This window comes from Mizuhopecten yessoensis, unplaced genomic scaffold, assembly GCF_002113885.1.
Source record: "Mizuhopecten yessoensis strain PY_sf001 unplaced genomic scaffold, ASM211388v2 scaffold10821, whole genome shotgun sequence".
NCBI lineage: Eukaryota > Metazoa > Mollusca > Bivalvia > Pectinida > Pectinidae > Mizuhopecten > Mizuhopecten yessoensis.
Window position 1 is genome coordinate 1,662,199 of NW_018408738.1, and position 16,819 is coordinate 1,679,017.

The following is a 16,819-nucleotide window of genomic DNA, read 5'->3' on the forward strand; positions in this document are numbered from 1 at the left end:
TTGTCATACCTGGAAACCTTCTGTCTGTATATATCTAGACAGTCTATGCTCGTCATACCTGGGAACCTTCTGTCTGTATATATCTAGACAGTCTGTACTTGTCTTACCTAGGAACCTTCTGTCTGTATAAATCTAGACAGTCTATAATTGTCATACCTGGAAACCTTCTGCTCTTCCCTGCCCTACAATGAGGAATGGTGATGGCCCCATCCCCTACTTGTGGTTCACCCATTCCTGCTGCACAACTGGGGATTTGTTGTTGTCTCATTTCTGAAAAATTAATTTTGAAAATATGATTTTAAATGAATTCAAATCTTAAATATGTATTATATTTAACATTTCTATCAAAAGTATTTGTGATATTGTAACACATTTTGCAGCTGTTTAAATTGCATGAAATGCAAGATTCCTTTTTTATGCATGTTTTAAGATTTCTCATGACTCCAACAATGTGACATCAAATTTTGATTGATTTTTACAACAAAGAATACATAAGTTAATATTTACATTGATGTTGAGACAAATGTCCACACTAATATGTATGTTATCTACACTAATATGTACAATATTATCTACACTAATATGTACGTTATCTACACTAATATGTACAATATTATCTACACTAATATGTACAATATTATCTACACTAATATGTACAACATTATCTACACTAATATGTACAACGTTATCTACACTAATATGTACAATGTTATCTACACTAATATGTACAGTATCATCTACACTAATATGTACAATATCATCTACACTAATATGTACAATGTTATCTACACTAATATGTACAATATCATCTACACTAATATGTACAATGTTATCTACACTATTATGTACAATGTTATCTACACTAATATGTAAAATGTTATCCACACTAATATGTACAATGTTATCTACACTAATATGTAAAATGTTATCCACACTAATATGTACAATGTTATCTACACTAATATGTAAAATGTTATCTACACTAATATGTACAATGTTATCTAGACTAATATGTACAATGTTATCTACACTAATATGTACAACGTTTTCTACACTAATATGTAAAATGTTATCTACACTATTATGGACAACGTTAGCTACACTAATATGTACAATGTTATCTACACTAATATGTAAAATGTTATCTACACTATTATGTACAACGTTATCTACACTAATATGTACAATGTTATCTACACTAATATGTAAAATGTTATCTACACTAATATGTACAATGTTATCTACACTAATATGTACATCAGATCACTCTGTGTGGATCTTGAACTCCCGGGGAGGATCCAGTGAAGGATGATGGCAAGTATTCACTCATTACCCTGGTGAGGTCAAGATACAGCAGAGTTTGACCTGCATTTTCTATTAGCAATTTGAGTTATCTCCCCTATACATTTTCATTTCACAATAAGTTTTAATATATATACTGTTACATACAAATGCATGCAGCAGAGAACGGCGCAGCCTGTTGTTTGATCCCATTCATATACCATCATGATTAAAATGGAAAGAAAATACATCAGGTAATCTACACTTAGGTGTGATTTAATATTTACCCTAATATGAGCACTTATACTAAGACAACTTATATTTACAAACAAAAATTAGGTTATCATTGCAATGTACACTTCATTGGTCACTATCAAACTAATATTGGTTTATCATTACAATATACACTTCATTGGTCACTATCAAACTAATATTGGTGTATCATTACAATGTACACTTCATTGGTCACTATCAAACTAATATTGGTTTATCATTACAATGTACACTTCATTGGTCACTATCAAACTAATATTGGTTTATCATTACAATGTACACTTCATTGGTCACTATCAAACTAATATTGGTTTATCATTGCAATGTACACTTCATTGGTCACTATCAAACACATATTTATAATTTATGACAAATAATTGCTTCACAGCATGTACCACAACATATTCACAGTTAACTGCACAATATACACATTACTTTAGTCTGAAATAAGTGACTATTAAATGCCTTTAAAATATTTTGGTCGGGCGGAGATAGTCTGATCTGATTGATAAAATAGAGACCAGTTTGGTGTGCAAATGTTTTCTTGTATACCAGAGTATGTCCACATACTTAGCATATATGTACATGGGTGGAAAGGTTATTTATTTATCTCTGCCACTGGGACAATAACAAATAAAATTGTTGATATCTATATCAGCACAGTGGCGAAGTTAAAGAGGACACTATGGAGGATGTTCTGAGTATCTCCTTGAGCTCCCCATCAAACAAAAAATTTAAAAGGTGATATTCATTTCGGACAAACATAAACTCAACTCGATAAAGCAACTTCTGCCAGACTCTTTCATATGTAGTATGAAGAAAAAATATTATGCATTTAAAAACTTGCATTGTAGAAAGTGTTCTTTCAAGTGACAATATATGAGGCCGTATACTGTATACAGGAATATTTTCGCCAAGTCAAACTTTCACCTTCGCACATGCAATCATTTTTCGCCCAGTGTTAATTTTGCCCTTCACATTGAACTACTATATTTTCAAGTTGTTTATGGTACAATGTACTAATGCTTGCTGTAATGATAAATTGGCCCTCATAACGGAGGGCACATAAGGGGAAAATTAAACCGCAGTGAAAAAATTCCCAGTATAATGTAATATTGTTCTTCTATGAGTGATTAAGTGAGTGGAACTGCATAACTACATTTTTCTGCATTTACTGTACAACATTTATCAGTACACCTATACAAGTTTTGTCTCCCCTTACGCTTACACCTAGCTGATGAACTTGACTTGCCAAAAGGAATGCAAGTTGTAACTCTTTAATCTGGCCATTCAAGTGATTAAATAAATATACATATAAAATAGCCCACCATATGCTTGTTAGAATTTGAGAAATATCCCAATCAAAAAGGCGGCACCTACCCAAGAACACTGGTAAGTCAAGCACCTCTGTTGCTGTACGCCGCAGACAAGCATCATATTCCAGGAGTTGTGACATTACCAGCACAAGTGGGGTGACAAGGGGGTGCTGTGATTGGTCAATCCTGTTGATTAACTCGCATACACGCCAACCCTCAGACAATATCTGGGGATATAAGAGAGAAACGTCAATATGAATGACTCATTATGTACATATAATCAAAGTATGTATTGAAAATTATCTTAAGAGCTATGGTGGTATATTGGCACTTTTTTGTAGGCTGTGTTAGCTATATATAGTCTAAACAAAAACCCAAACTTGCTGAGACAAAATTTCAGAAATGACCTTATGCGATCACCTGTGTCCATTTTACATTTTCGTCTTCACCTAAAACCACTGAAAAGATTTCAAGAAAAATTCTACATGAATGTTCCATGGCCAAACCAAAATTTAAGACAGACTTTTATAAAACCTAACAATGGTATTTGTCTTTATGGTACATGTATAGTTATCAGTCAATGTTCAAGGTCAACAAAAACAGAATGTCACCATGACACTCATTGCCATCAGCCATATTTCTTGACACATTTTCATGAAACTTCACAGTTACAATTACCTGGATGAGCATCATCAGTCATCTTAAGTTAATTACCAAGTAGGTCATCCTCGATATCCAGGAGTTACACTCACTTTCGCTCTCTACACCCTTGGAATATGTCACAGCAAAATGGAAGGCTCGGTGTGCGCCACCTTGTTGATGAGACAAGAAGACTAGTTCGATCCTTTGATATACATCAAAAGACTCTTGCGTTACGTAACGGTAAAAATTGACAGGCTTTGAAGTTAGGCGTCTCTCCTTTGTAATCTTCTAAGGACAGGTATCAGCCCAGCGATTGGTCAGGTTTTTTTTACCCGAGACCAATCAAACAGCTTTCTTCGTGCCTTCAAGTTTGCTATGACATATTCCAGGGGTGTAGAGAGCGAAAGTGAGCGTAACCCCTGGATATTGAGGATGTAAGTAGGTCCACACCGTTAATAAGTATAGAAATTTACAAACAAATTCTTGTTATCCGCAGCTGTATTACAGATGTAAACTTCACTCATTGGTTTTTCCTTTGGCATATCTTTATCATTAAATATAGAAACCTTTATTTATTATTTCTAAACAACAATTATGAAACAAGTTGAGGGAACCCACATTGTCGAGCAGGTGTCCCATTACCTTTTCAAGTCCGACCAGGGAATCAAACCCTGGCTGCCTTGGTGAAAGGCAAGTGTGCTGCACCAACCGACCACCCTAAGTTTTTGTTTTAGTATTGTTGTTATCAGTCAAAGGTTAAGGTCACACTAGTTAATATAAATTGCATGAAAACATTTTGATCACTAGATTGGTACATGTGCATATGGTTTCACCATGCAAGGCATGTGAATGTGAGCTAGGGGATTTGCATACTTGTGATGCTTTGTCTTCAAAAAAGCCTGTTTCCAAGATAATACAGTACTTCAAATGACAATTTATGTGAACTTAAATTCATGAAAGCAAAACAACAGTAAAAGGTAGTTCAGAGTTTGTAAATACCTCAAATCCCGTGTTTTAATGAGAAAATAGATGTTTTTAAAAACATAAATCAGTTTGGAATTAATGATTACATATTATTTACTTCACATACAGTGCAACCTTTGTCTCTTTCTTCATCTAAGACTGAAATTTTGTGAAATTTTGATATGTAAAAATAATAAAATTGATTTCCAATAATTCAGTACAGTATAAAATACATACATAGTCCCTCATAGGTTTTTTCCAGTTTTTTTGTCCATACTTCATCCTGAACTCTTGTTTTTTCTCAAACCATAGATGGCGCCCGGTGAGAACGTGGTAAATGGTGGCACCTATATTCCAGGCATCTACTAACTCAAGGTCCAAGAAATCCTCTACAAACACACACACCTCCTCAATCTCTGGCGGGAAGAAAATCAGAGTTCCATCTGAAAAACAAAAGAGGTTAGATATGTCTCTATCTCAACCACAACAGACTAAGGATTTGACAAATAAATCAGCCTTTGGAGAGATAGTAGGTTTTGTATAGGATTCAGCACATACGATACGTCGGAGAGATAGTAGGTTTATCATAGGTTTCTGAACGTAGGATACGTCACAGAGATAATAGGTTTATCTTTGGTTTCTGGATACAAAATGTACGTCAGAGAGATAATAGGTTTATCATGGGATTATTGTGTATCAATTGATGTTGGTCAATTCAGCTGCTTTATGAAATTTCGAGTATTGTACCGGGCACACACATGTGATATGTAATAGGTATTCCTGTCCCAGACTGCTGTTTGTGTCAGCAAGCTCTTGTACTAACTTATCCATGTGAGCTGATTACATTTTTTGACTCGTATACATACCTAAGCTCCAATTTCATAAAATACCTTATCAGCAAACATTTTCACTTTCATTTTGATAGTAGTGATTAACACTCTAAATGTTAGCTTAGAAAGCTCCGTGTAATATGGACACCTGCATAGATGAGTTACTTGACACAATAGTCAATACTAATTGTCAAGTTCATCGGGGATTTTAACATCTTAAGCCTGAAAACACTCAAGACAGGAATTGGATCGAAATCATGCATGATTGTAATGTGTTCACTTGTGTCATACATCATCAGTTGTGTGTCTGTTATTCAACCGTTCATGTCAGGAAAGTTTATTCTCAAAAGGATTACACATTCATCTGGTCGGAAATATTAGGAGAATTTCACACAGGATAATATACACAAGATTATTAGCAGAGAGTTATTCTTGATGGATTATATGAGCACCTGACCAGAAGACAGAAGATTTCCACGCAGGATATATGTAAGTTACATTTTGCATTTTTCGTATCCTTAGCAACCAATAATATTTCACATAATATTGATATCACACCTTAGCTAGGAATTTTGCACCAGAGATATAGGTAATTTTGCAATCTCATATCATAGTACTTTGTAGATACTATTGCAAAATCTTGCAGTCTAGATAGGTATTTTTGCTTATAACACAAATTAACAAAAATAGTTTAAAAAGAAAATACATAGTTAACAAAAGTAGTTTACAAAGAAAATACATAGTTCTCTAAGGAAGAACATAACATCAATCTAATCAAATACAAATCTCCATATCTATTTAATTAGCAAAATGACTATAAGAAGTATACTTACCAAGATGTCGTATGCCATTGTGCTGTAAGTCCGTCCAAACCTTGGCTGTTCCAGTGTCTATCAAAACTGCAGAGCTTCCTTGACAATCTTCAGTTGTAAACAGGACGTTCCAAGCTTATAAGACAAACACGGATATAGTCAAACAAAGAAGTTGGCAGGCAGGGTTTTATGCTGTAAAAAAACATTTGTATCATACCATTATAGATAACTCAATTGAAGAAATTTGATGAAAGATACTTTTACAAAAGAATTTGGATGAGTGTGGGTTTTTTCCTGGCCTAGAGTGTTCTGTCTTTCCTTTACTTACCGGGTATACATAAAAAATCAAGTACCTGGTAAACATTTTAATGAGATGAAAAAATGACTGTAAAGAACTTGCTTTTGGAGCAACGATGACAATCCTTTTAAATGTGTGAGGGCAATATCTGAGTGTGTTATTTAAGCATTGAACTGCTTTTGTATGGTATTTATGATCTATTTGAATGACACGGCTTTGCAAGCAAACAACATAATGGGCGCTAGCGCATTATGATTTGTTTGCTTGCAAAGCTGTGTTCAGCTAATTTCTCAAATTGAGTTAACCTGACCACAGCGACAGTTAACCTGATCACAGTGACAGTTAACCTGACCACAGTGAAAGTTAACCTGACCACAACGACTGTTAACCTGACCACAGCAACTGTTAACCTGACCACAGCAACGGTTAACCTGACCACAGCGACAGTTAACCTGACCACAGTGACAGTTAAGCTAACCACATTGACTGCTAACCTGACCACAATGACTGTTAACCTGACCACAGTGACTGTTTACCTGACCACAGCGACGGTTAACCTGATCACAGCGACAGTTAACCTGACCACAGTGACAGTTAAGCTGACCACATTGACTACTAACCTGACCACAATGACTGTTAACCTGACCACAGTGACTGTTTACCTGACCACAGCGACAGTTAACCTGATCACAGCGACAGTTAACCTGACCACAGTGACTGTTAAGCTGACCACAGTGACTGTTAACCTGACCACATTGACTGCTAACCTGACCACAGCGACGGTTAACCTGATCACAGCGACAGTTAACCTGACCACAGTGACAGTTAACCTGACCACAGTGACTGTTAACCTGACCACATTGACTGCTAACCTAACCTGACCAAAGTGACTGTTAACCTGACCACATTGACTGCTAACCTGACCACAGTGACTGTTAACCTGACCACATTGACTGCTAACCTGATCACAGCGACAGTTAACCTGACCACAGTGACGGTTAAGCTGACCACAGTGACAGTTAACTTGACCACAGTGACAGTTAACCTGACCACATTGACTGCTAACCTGACCACAGTGACAGTTAACCTGACCACAGTGACTGTTAACCTGACCACAGTGACAGTTAACCTGACCACAGTGACTGTACTGGTAATCTGTGGAGTATAACATATAGATAGATTGAGGGATAGAACATGGCCACAGTGACTGTTTACCAACCTTTGATATCCCAGTGAGCTGTCTTCAGTCTGTTTAAGTCTGACGTACATCTAAGTAGCTGGTATACAATGCCATGTATCTGATTGTAGATGATATTCTGCCCAATACTGTCCACAATCTGTAGATCAGGGGATTTCTGTATCCACTTTGCAAGGGAACCACCTACATACAAAAGTACATACCATAGAATTCAACCAATTATTGCAAACAAATTTTGCCTTTCAAATAAATTTGTGATGTAGAATTGGCCCTTATATTTGGGGAGGGGGGGGGGGGGGGGGGGGGGGAGGATGCTGTAAACAATAGTATTGGGCTATTGTCTGGAGAAAATTTACACCCCAGAATAAAACTTGAAATAATTTCATAGTTCCCTTTAACTACAAAATAGGTGTTAACTCAAATTCAGTTGGAGATTTTGAAGGAAATATTGTAGAGGAAAGCTGGGATAGAATCTGTTACTACCTGGTGCATACTGAAGGAATAGGTCTACGTTGTCTCCGTCTCTTACAATACCCTTCAAATCAAGCATCCAGCGTAGTCGTTGCCCATAGTCTATGTACAACCCAGCCTCCTGTACATTAAACCTCCAGATTGGCATCTAGAATGTACAAACAGGTAAATTTATAGAATTCGTTTCCTAACTAATATTTACCAAAATTGATCCCTCCGGTCTATTTTATGGCAGTAGCATATTTCACTCTGGATCCGTTCCAGTTCCCGTTTGCAATAAATAAGTTATGAATATAAGCCGAAATCTGTTCAATAAGTGAGAGAAGGGACATTGGTCAAGGCACATAATTTTTTTATTTGACGCTTGTGACATCATCACAATGTTTCAAGTGTCAAGAGGTTCCATACTTTTTGTAGCTTACCCTTTTCCTTGCAAATTTGACACTCTCCAGCTGATGTCCATTTACAATGACTGCTTCACAAAGGTGGACAATGCCGTAACCTCCACGTCCCTCCTCAGATACCACAATATACTGGCCTCCATGGCCAGTGGTAAACCTCCCACCTTCTCCTCTCTCAACTACTGTCTGTAGGGCCTATAGTATATAACAGTTCTTATTACAACAACAGTAGTATAATCAACCCAGAATAATTAGGGGCCAAACAAAAAGATCACATTTTCCTGAAACAGTGTAATTAGATATCAAAATGACATATGAAAATAAAAAAGAATATTTTTAAAATTTTATAGGATCTGTAAACAAAAGCTTTAACTGTGAATATAATCATGTGTCTATGATTTTTTAAAGATGATTTTATTTCAATTAGATGTGATGTTTTCAACACACAGAAAACCTGGATTTGTACAGATGTTCATATGGTCTACCATTTAAAACACAAGCACGATTAAAAAGATACCTACCCTGCACACTATAACCCCACAGTGCTGTGACAGTAATCTATCTGTCTTGAGATGGGACAGGAACTGCTTGGCCAAATTTGTATTTCCTCCTGTAACGTTTCGTATGCTTTGCTGTAACAGTAGTTCTTGATGACCTGCTTCGAAAATTTCACTAGTCATGTGACCCTCATGACAAGATCCTCTTAAGACATTTGTTTCTCTTGCTTGCGTGTCTTGTATAGACCCTGCCTCATGCACTCCTTGTATTGGTCTTATTTGGGCATCTTGTGTTGGTCTTGCTTGAGCTCCCTCTGTGTCTATGAGCCCTACATGAATTCCTCGAGCATTACCTGTAAGCTCCGCTGGAATTCCTTCGAGTGTAGATCTTGACCGATTTCCAAACATATTAAGGGCAACTGCTCCAACAGTTGGCAATGGTTCTGCAGCTGCTTGGTAGTTCTGTTCTTCATTGTCATTGCCGTTAATATTGGAATCAATGTGACTGAGTTGGCTGTCTTCATCATCGGATTCAATAAGTCCATCACATGTGAGAGAGTTGGCATCATAAATATTCTCTGGATATTGCCTGTTTGTAGGTGGGAAGTCAACTTTATGTGGATTTGAACCATGTATGTCTCTGTAATCTCCTTCAAAGTTGTGTACTGGTGACTGGCCCTGGACATGATCTGCTGGTGGATCCAGAGGCTGTTCCAGAGCTCCTTGTACCTCACCAATGACTGAAAGAACATCACCCTCGACATTGACATCCTCCACTATATGCTCAATCTCCTCTTCTGCTGTCTCAACCTGTACATGGTTACCAATGACTGAAAGAACATCACCCTCGACATTGACATCCTCCACTATATGCTCAATCTCCTCTTCTGCTGTCTCAACCTGTACATGGTTATCAATGACTGAAAGAACATCACCCTTGACATTGACTTCCTCCACTATATGCGACTCCTCCTCTTCAGCTCTCTCATGCTCTACTGCTGCCTCTTCCTCTTCTGCTGTGTCCACTTCCTCTGCAACTTTCTCCTCACCGTCATCTCCAAGGACAGGTCCACCAATTATTTCAGTATGAGAATCCTCAGATCCTCCCAGATAAGTATCATTAAACTCCCTCATGTTCTCTTGATCAGTGATCTTTCCTTGGGGCTCCTCTGTTGGAGCATTGCTTCCTTGGAAGCCACTGTCTCTGAGGATATTCGGGGGCTGCACATGAAAATCAACGTCCTGATCAGTGATTTCTGATGAGTGCATCATGTTGACAACTTGGTCCTGCTGGGCAGGTGATGCAGGGGAGTGTTGGAACATCCAATCCAAACCTTTAAGTCCGCCTAAATATTCAGTTTTTTTGCTTGGTGAAAGTAAACTTTTTAGTTTTTCACTCTCATGTTTTTCTCTGAAATCCAATCTTACTTGGGCTTTTCTCAAAGAGTAATCAGTAAGATCACACTTCTCCTGATTTTGTATTCCTAACTCTCTTTCCTTACAGTCTTTAAAGCTTCTGACCTCGGATTGTTTGTCCCATGAGTTGTACATACACCTAGAGAAATAGTCACCCTTTCCTGAAATGGACTTTATACACAAATTCTGTTTGTCATTTTCTTTACACACAGTATGGCGAGGCTTTGAAGCCTGTCTAACATTGACATTTTTCCCCTTCTGATATTTCAAGTCTCTTGCAGCAAATTGTTTGGCACAGGATTCCTGTGAAAGTTCCTGAAGGTGAGCATTCCTCTTACACTTGTCATCCTTGGCATCTTCAGCAATCCTCATTGCTGTTGGAATTCCCTGAAATACAAACTTCTATTTTACAAATTATTGTACAAATTGTGTGGAACATGTATATACACATTATGAAAGATTTTTTTTACTGAATATAATCATCAGGTCAAGTTTTCAGTTCTAATGTCAGACAAACTTATTACTTATTACTTATCACTTTAGACAATTAGTCTTTTGACTTATTGTGATCGCCCTTTGTCCATAGTTGTTCATCTGTAAACAATGCTAATTTTCGACTTCTCAAAAACTGATGAACCATATATGGGCAAGTTTCATTGAGTCACTGTTATGTAAAAACAAAATGAAATCAAACAACAGTTTCGCTGACATTCTGCCAGCTTGGTCACTGGTGACGTTATTGATGTGGTAGTTACTTCCCCTTGTTCACCACAGTGGTGAACAAGGTGTCGTAAACCTGTCTCAGAGCCATTATGAACAGAGACCAGGTGGCTTACCGACCCAGCCAGGTTACGACACCAGTTGTTCACCACTGGTGAACAAGGGGAAGTAACTCCCACATCACTAACATCACCAGTGACCAAGCTGGCAGAATGTCGGCAAACTGTCTGGATAAGAACATTGTTTTTACAAAGCAGTGACTCGATGAAGCTTGCACGTATACCCAACATTCCTGCCAAATGAAATATTATATGGTGTCCTTGTATTTGGTACAAACAAACTAGAAAACAGAATTGCTGGCGCTTTTCTCCCATTTATTGGTTTATCAGGCAGTATTATGTCAACCAATAAATTAGCTGAAGCATATACATTAGGTTCATCAGCACAACATTGATATATGAGTTCCTTTTTGATGACTAGTTCAGTATATGTGACAATCTTTTCTCTCACCTCAGACAGTCGGATATATATATATCCACGTCATTAACCTAGAGCTAGATATTTCTATCTCGCTTGATCTGTCTAGTACCTTTACGTGACAATTTACGCAGAATTTTTACACAGCGATGTAGTCATCTGCGTTTTATAGTCTCGAAATTGAAAACCTGCATTATAGATATTCTGTTTTGTCGTTATATGTATTGTTTTAATGTTGTAAGATATCTGAGGTTGCAGATAGAAAATAATCTAAACTGTGAAATACGTTGCCTTTGTAAGAACGGAGTACATTTCTACGCTGAAGCATTCAAACGTAGCTTTAAGTAACGTAGAGACAATATTTATTTGAAGATTTTTTTAACTAAAAGGTGTGAGAGAAAAAATAGCTGTAACTGAACAAGATCAGGGCCCCTATTTATAAAACCATTCTCATGCTCTGAAAGCATGAATTTTGTGCTCAAGCCTAATTTCTTGTTTCGTTAATAAATTCATAATGAAATCTTATTTTGTCAATGATATTGGAATAAAATTGAAGAGACTTAATGCCAAATACTGTTTTCAATGTTTACATTTGACTTTTTGATCATTTGACATGACTTAAGTGAGTTACAAGAAAATCGGTTTGAGCACAATATCAATGCTTGAACATGAGAACAGTTTCATGAATACAAGCGAGATTAGGTTATCTCATTGAGGGCTAAAATTCTGTAACATTTTTACAACCGAGGCGTTACAGAATCTTAGCCCTCTTCTGAGATATCCTAATCTCGCTCATTAACAGGGAATAGATTTCATTAAAAACCACTAAATTTATCAAACAAATGACCAGTTAAGTACACCTAGGTGTTAACAGAGACCGTGATGACCATGCAGATCGTTCAGCAGTTATCATGCTCTGGAACGCCCGAACAATAAATGCTCGAAAGTTTAAAAGCCGCCTCATAAAATCAAAACATGTTTCCCTACTTTAGTTCAGATTGACATAACATCTATATGCCTTACCTTTTGTGTGTTTCTATTGTTTAGTTAAAACAGAATACACAAGCTGGTCATTTCAGGTGAATTTTGTATCTAACAGGCAAGTTCAAAACATTTCATAATATTTTGAATGTGCATGGTTGGGGATTCCCCACTGTTATAGATTTCTGGAACATTCTGCTGTCCAATGGCTATATATACACATGACATTACATGTGTATTATTTACATTGTATAAGGCGCTCAATATTAAAGGGCCAAGTTGAGCTAGGTGCATATATAATTATGTCACCCAGCCTGGTAAAATACTAGCCACTTCCTACCGACTCAGCTAGGATGGATGCATTATCAGTTGGTGGGACTTTTACAATTTGAAGGGCTGACCCAAGCTACTGGAAGGTTGAAGGGAAGGGCCAAAAAGTGATTTTAACTTGGAAATGATAAAGACCCCCAGCCTATAACCATATATATACTGAGTATGGACAAACACACATATTTTACCAGAATGGCCCTGGGGTCTGGCCCAACCCATGCAGACAGAGTTGCTTGATCATATAAACTTTTAAACGGTTGAGATACCAACCCTATAAACATATACAGGTATACAATTGCTAGTCACAAATCGACAGGTACAATACTGATATTAGAATTGACCCTTGGGTTTGGCCACACCCTTAGGGACTAAGTCCCTGGATCATAACATGGAAACCTTTGAGATCCCCACCCTATTGTAATATATACAATTACTGAGAATGAAGATTTGGATACACACATGCTGGCAGAATTAGTCCAGGGGAATGGACCTTTCCCTAAGATCTTTTTTGCCATACTACTATCATTGAGAATCTTTTGCAATGATTGCTTAAATATCCACGTGAGCAATACAGGCCCTCTGGGTCTCTTGTTTGTTAAACAAGGTGAGATAAAATAGGTTGAATAATTTTGATTATCTTATTCTCAAGGAGTCCAATATTAAAGCTTGGGGCCCATTGTAATTCTATAAATATCAACGTTACTGGTATATTACAGAGTGTAGAATTAAACTCAAAAGGCTTTGTCTGCGTACCTGTATAATATAATTTATCGATCACTCTAAAGTGTTTTTTAGCTCACCTGGTCCGAAGGACCATGGTGAGCTTATGCCATACCGCAGCGTCCGTCGTCCGTCCGTCCGTCAACTTTTCCTTTAAAACGGTACTAGTCCTGAACGGCCATGTAGATTTTGACTAAATTTGGTCTGGAGCATCCTTAGGCCAAGGGGACTCAATTTTGTATAAATGGTGGGTGTGGCCCCCCTGGGGGCAGAGGGGCGGGGCCCAATAGGGGAAATAGAGGTAAAACCTTCAAAATCCTTCTTCTACCGTAGGGATTATAGAATATTATCTTAATTTAGTCTGGAGCATCCTTGGGCCAAGGGGACTCAATTTTATATAAATGGTGGGTGTGGCACCCCTTGGGGCAGATGGGCGGGGCCGAATATGGGAAATAGGTAAAACCTTCAAAATCCTTCTCCTACCATAGGGATTAAGGGATTTTATCCTTATTAAGTCTGGAGCATCCTTGGGCCAAGGGGACTCAGTTTTGTATAAACCGTGGGTTTGGCCCCCCAAGGGCCTGAGGGGCGGGGCCCAATAGGGTAACATAGCAAATTATTCTTTAAAATCCTTCTATTTCTGTAGGAATGACAGGATTTGGTCCATATTTGGTGTTGAGCATCCTTGGATTAAGGGAAACCAATTTTGTATAAACGGTGGGTCTGGACCCCTTGGGGGCTGAGGGCCGGGGCCCAATATGGGAAATATATTAAATAAAAATCCTTTTTCTACTGTAGGAATGACAGGATTTATTCCATATTTGGTCAGAAGCATCCTTGGGTGAAGGGACACCAATTTTGTATAAACCATGGGTCTGACCCCCCAGGGGCCTGAGAGGCGGGGCCCAATAGGGGAAACATAGCAAATTATTCTTTAAAATCCTTCTTCTTCTGTAGGAATGAAAAGATTTGGTCCATATTTCGTGTGGTGCATCCTTGGGTAAAGGGGAACCAATTTTGTATAAACGGTGGGTGTTGCCCCCCTGGGACCTGAGGGGCTGGGCCCTATAGGAGAAATAGAGGTAAAACCTTTAAAATCCTTCTTCGACCATCGTGATTAAGGGATTTTATCCTTATTTAGTCTGGAGCATCCTTTGGCCAAGGGGACTCAATTTTGTATAAACGGTGGGTATGACCCCCCTAGGGGCATAGAGGTGAGGCTCTGTTTGAAATTTGTTATATCTCAAGTACTGGATGGATCTTTCTGAAATTTCATGTCTATATCTATACTTCATACCAATTATTTTAAACATATTCAGGTGAGCGATACAGGCCCTCTGGGCCTCTTGTTTATCTGGCAGTCTGTAAAACATTTTGTTTGTCACATCACAAAAATGAGAAACAACTGTTTTACAACTAAGGGGACCAATATGGCCCTAATGGGCCTGATATTAATATATACCAATGTTACAAAGGTAGCATAATGTTTTAGCAAGAGTAGCAACAATAGTTTCTTTATCAAAATCCTGAGCTGCTGTCCGGTGATGTTAGATTTATTTAGATTACCACAATGAAAAAAACTGTATTTTATACACACCATTATAGACTTGCAGTAAATATTATCAACCATTGTAGCTGGCTATACCATGATGATGAAAGAGAATTCCACGGATATTGAAGGTTTCCAGGAATACCTTTGTATATATAAACAGATGCAATCAGATATCTGCTGATGCACTGAACATCACTAGTACTCTCAATACTTTATATCATTCCTTAAGTACACTACAACTCTCATATTACCAAACCATTCCGTTGTCGTTTTCAGGAATGTGTGTGCTGGTCGCTGATACACTCAGGTTAAACACCGACTATATATAATAGTAGTCAAGCTGTGTTTAGTGATTAATCCTGAATGATAGTGTATTAGCAAATGCCCCCTTATTTAAAAAAGACATTGCACAGTTTCTATATGTAACTAATAACTCCATACATTAGTCGTTTACCACCTGTATATATATGTATACACATACTGACCAATGAACTACATTTTTATGAACAAAGACATAGATGACATTTTATGAGTTATTTGAAACCTGTAGATTTATTAGCGTGAATTAAATGGGATATTATACAGATCTGCCTGATCTGTTTACAAGTGTTTACGGATATTGATCAGCCTGGCACTGGAATTACATACTTGCCAACTTTTTGAATTTTCCATGGGGCCCCGAGATTACTTGTGCTCAGAATTAAAAACATAAATTAAAGGTGTGTATATACATACTCCCAGGGGAAAATAACACTTTTAAATTACATCTTTTAAGCTTTTATCTCAGATGAAATCATCAGATCTTAACAATAAGAATAGAAAATTCACTGGTTGAAAAGGGTTGGCAAGTATGAAATCATTATATTCTCCTCTTCATGAAACAATAAAACACTAATATGGATCAATATGGTATACAGATGTCAATGAAGGGAGTAACTTTTAATACATTATGTAATGAAATTTGTATCATGAATGAAGCAAAAACTGAAATTAAGTTCCATTAACAACCAATTAACATCCAAAGAATATATAAATTGTCAAAGACAGGATCAAATGTAAACTCCACACTTCAAATTAAAGTTGTGATAAAATAATGAGGGGTTTCCTTCATTTTTCGGAGAACTTCCTTTGGTGGGTTTTTTCTAAGATAATATAAATTGTTTTTATCTTACCTGATGAAAATGAAACAAAAGCCAAGATTTGTTGGTGAGAGGCCATTTTGTTGATGGATTCCCTAGCCTACAGCCGAGAGAGGAAGATGACTAGCATATTACTGTTCCTGGGTCAGACTACAACAGAGACGGCCCGCCGACTCTCTATGAAACTCATGATCATTTAGTTCATGAAACTTATAGCTCTTGAACTTCAAAATGAAACTGATGAACTTTTATTTATAGTGATTGTTCTTTCATTATTGCCATTCAATGTTGATGGTCATGTTTATGAACAGTTCATGAAAAGTGTTCTTGATTAATTCAAAAGAACCTTTATGTTCATGAAATTTAAAACTTAAAACAAGTTTATAAAGTTTTCTGAATAACATGAACAAATATTGTAATGTAAATTCAGAATTTGCACTTGACATTCACTTGCATCATTGGTACCATCATCCTTGGTAGATGAGGTGCTACAAAATTGTAA

The 16,819-nt window shown here is 37.2% G+C and overlaps 1 protein-coding gene across 1 annotated transcript in view; it reads right to left on the reverse strand.

Annotated features, from left to right (window-relative positions):
• The window catches only part of LOC110462669, a 31,887-nt gene extending 15,499 nt beyond the window's left edge, over positions 1 to 16,388 (reverse strand). Inside the window, exons 1-9 of the mRNA XM_021516749.1 lie at positions 16,351 to 16,388; positions 9,007 to 10,785; positions 8,507 to 8,680; positions 8,097 to 8,232; positions 7,635 to 7,796; positions 6,139 to 6,252; positions 4,713 to 4,918; positions 2,935 to 3,097; positions 157 to 270 (exon numbers count right to left, since the gene is read on the reverse strand). Coding sequence (XP_021372424.1) covers positions 157 to 270; positions 2,935 to 3,097; positions 4,713 to 4,918; positions 6,139 to 6,252; positions 7,635 to 7,796; positions 8,097 to 8,232; positions 8,507 to 8,680; positions 9,007 to 10,770 — 2,833 coding nt within the window. The 5' untranslated portion in view covers positions 10,771 to 10,785; positions 16,351 to 16,388. The remainder of the gene's footprint in view (positions 1 to 156; positions 271 to 2,934; positions 3,098 to 4,712; positions 4,919 to 6,138; positions 6,253 to 7,634; positions 7,797 to 8,096; positions 8,233 to 8,506; positions 8,681 to 9,006; positions 10,786 to 16,350) is intronic.
• Between the last annotated feature and the right edge of the window lie 431 nt (positions 16,389 to 16,819).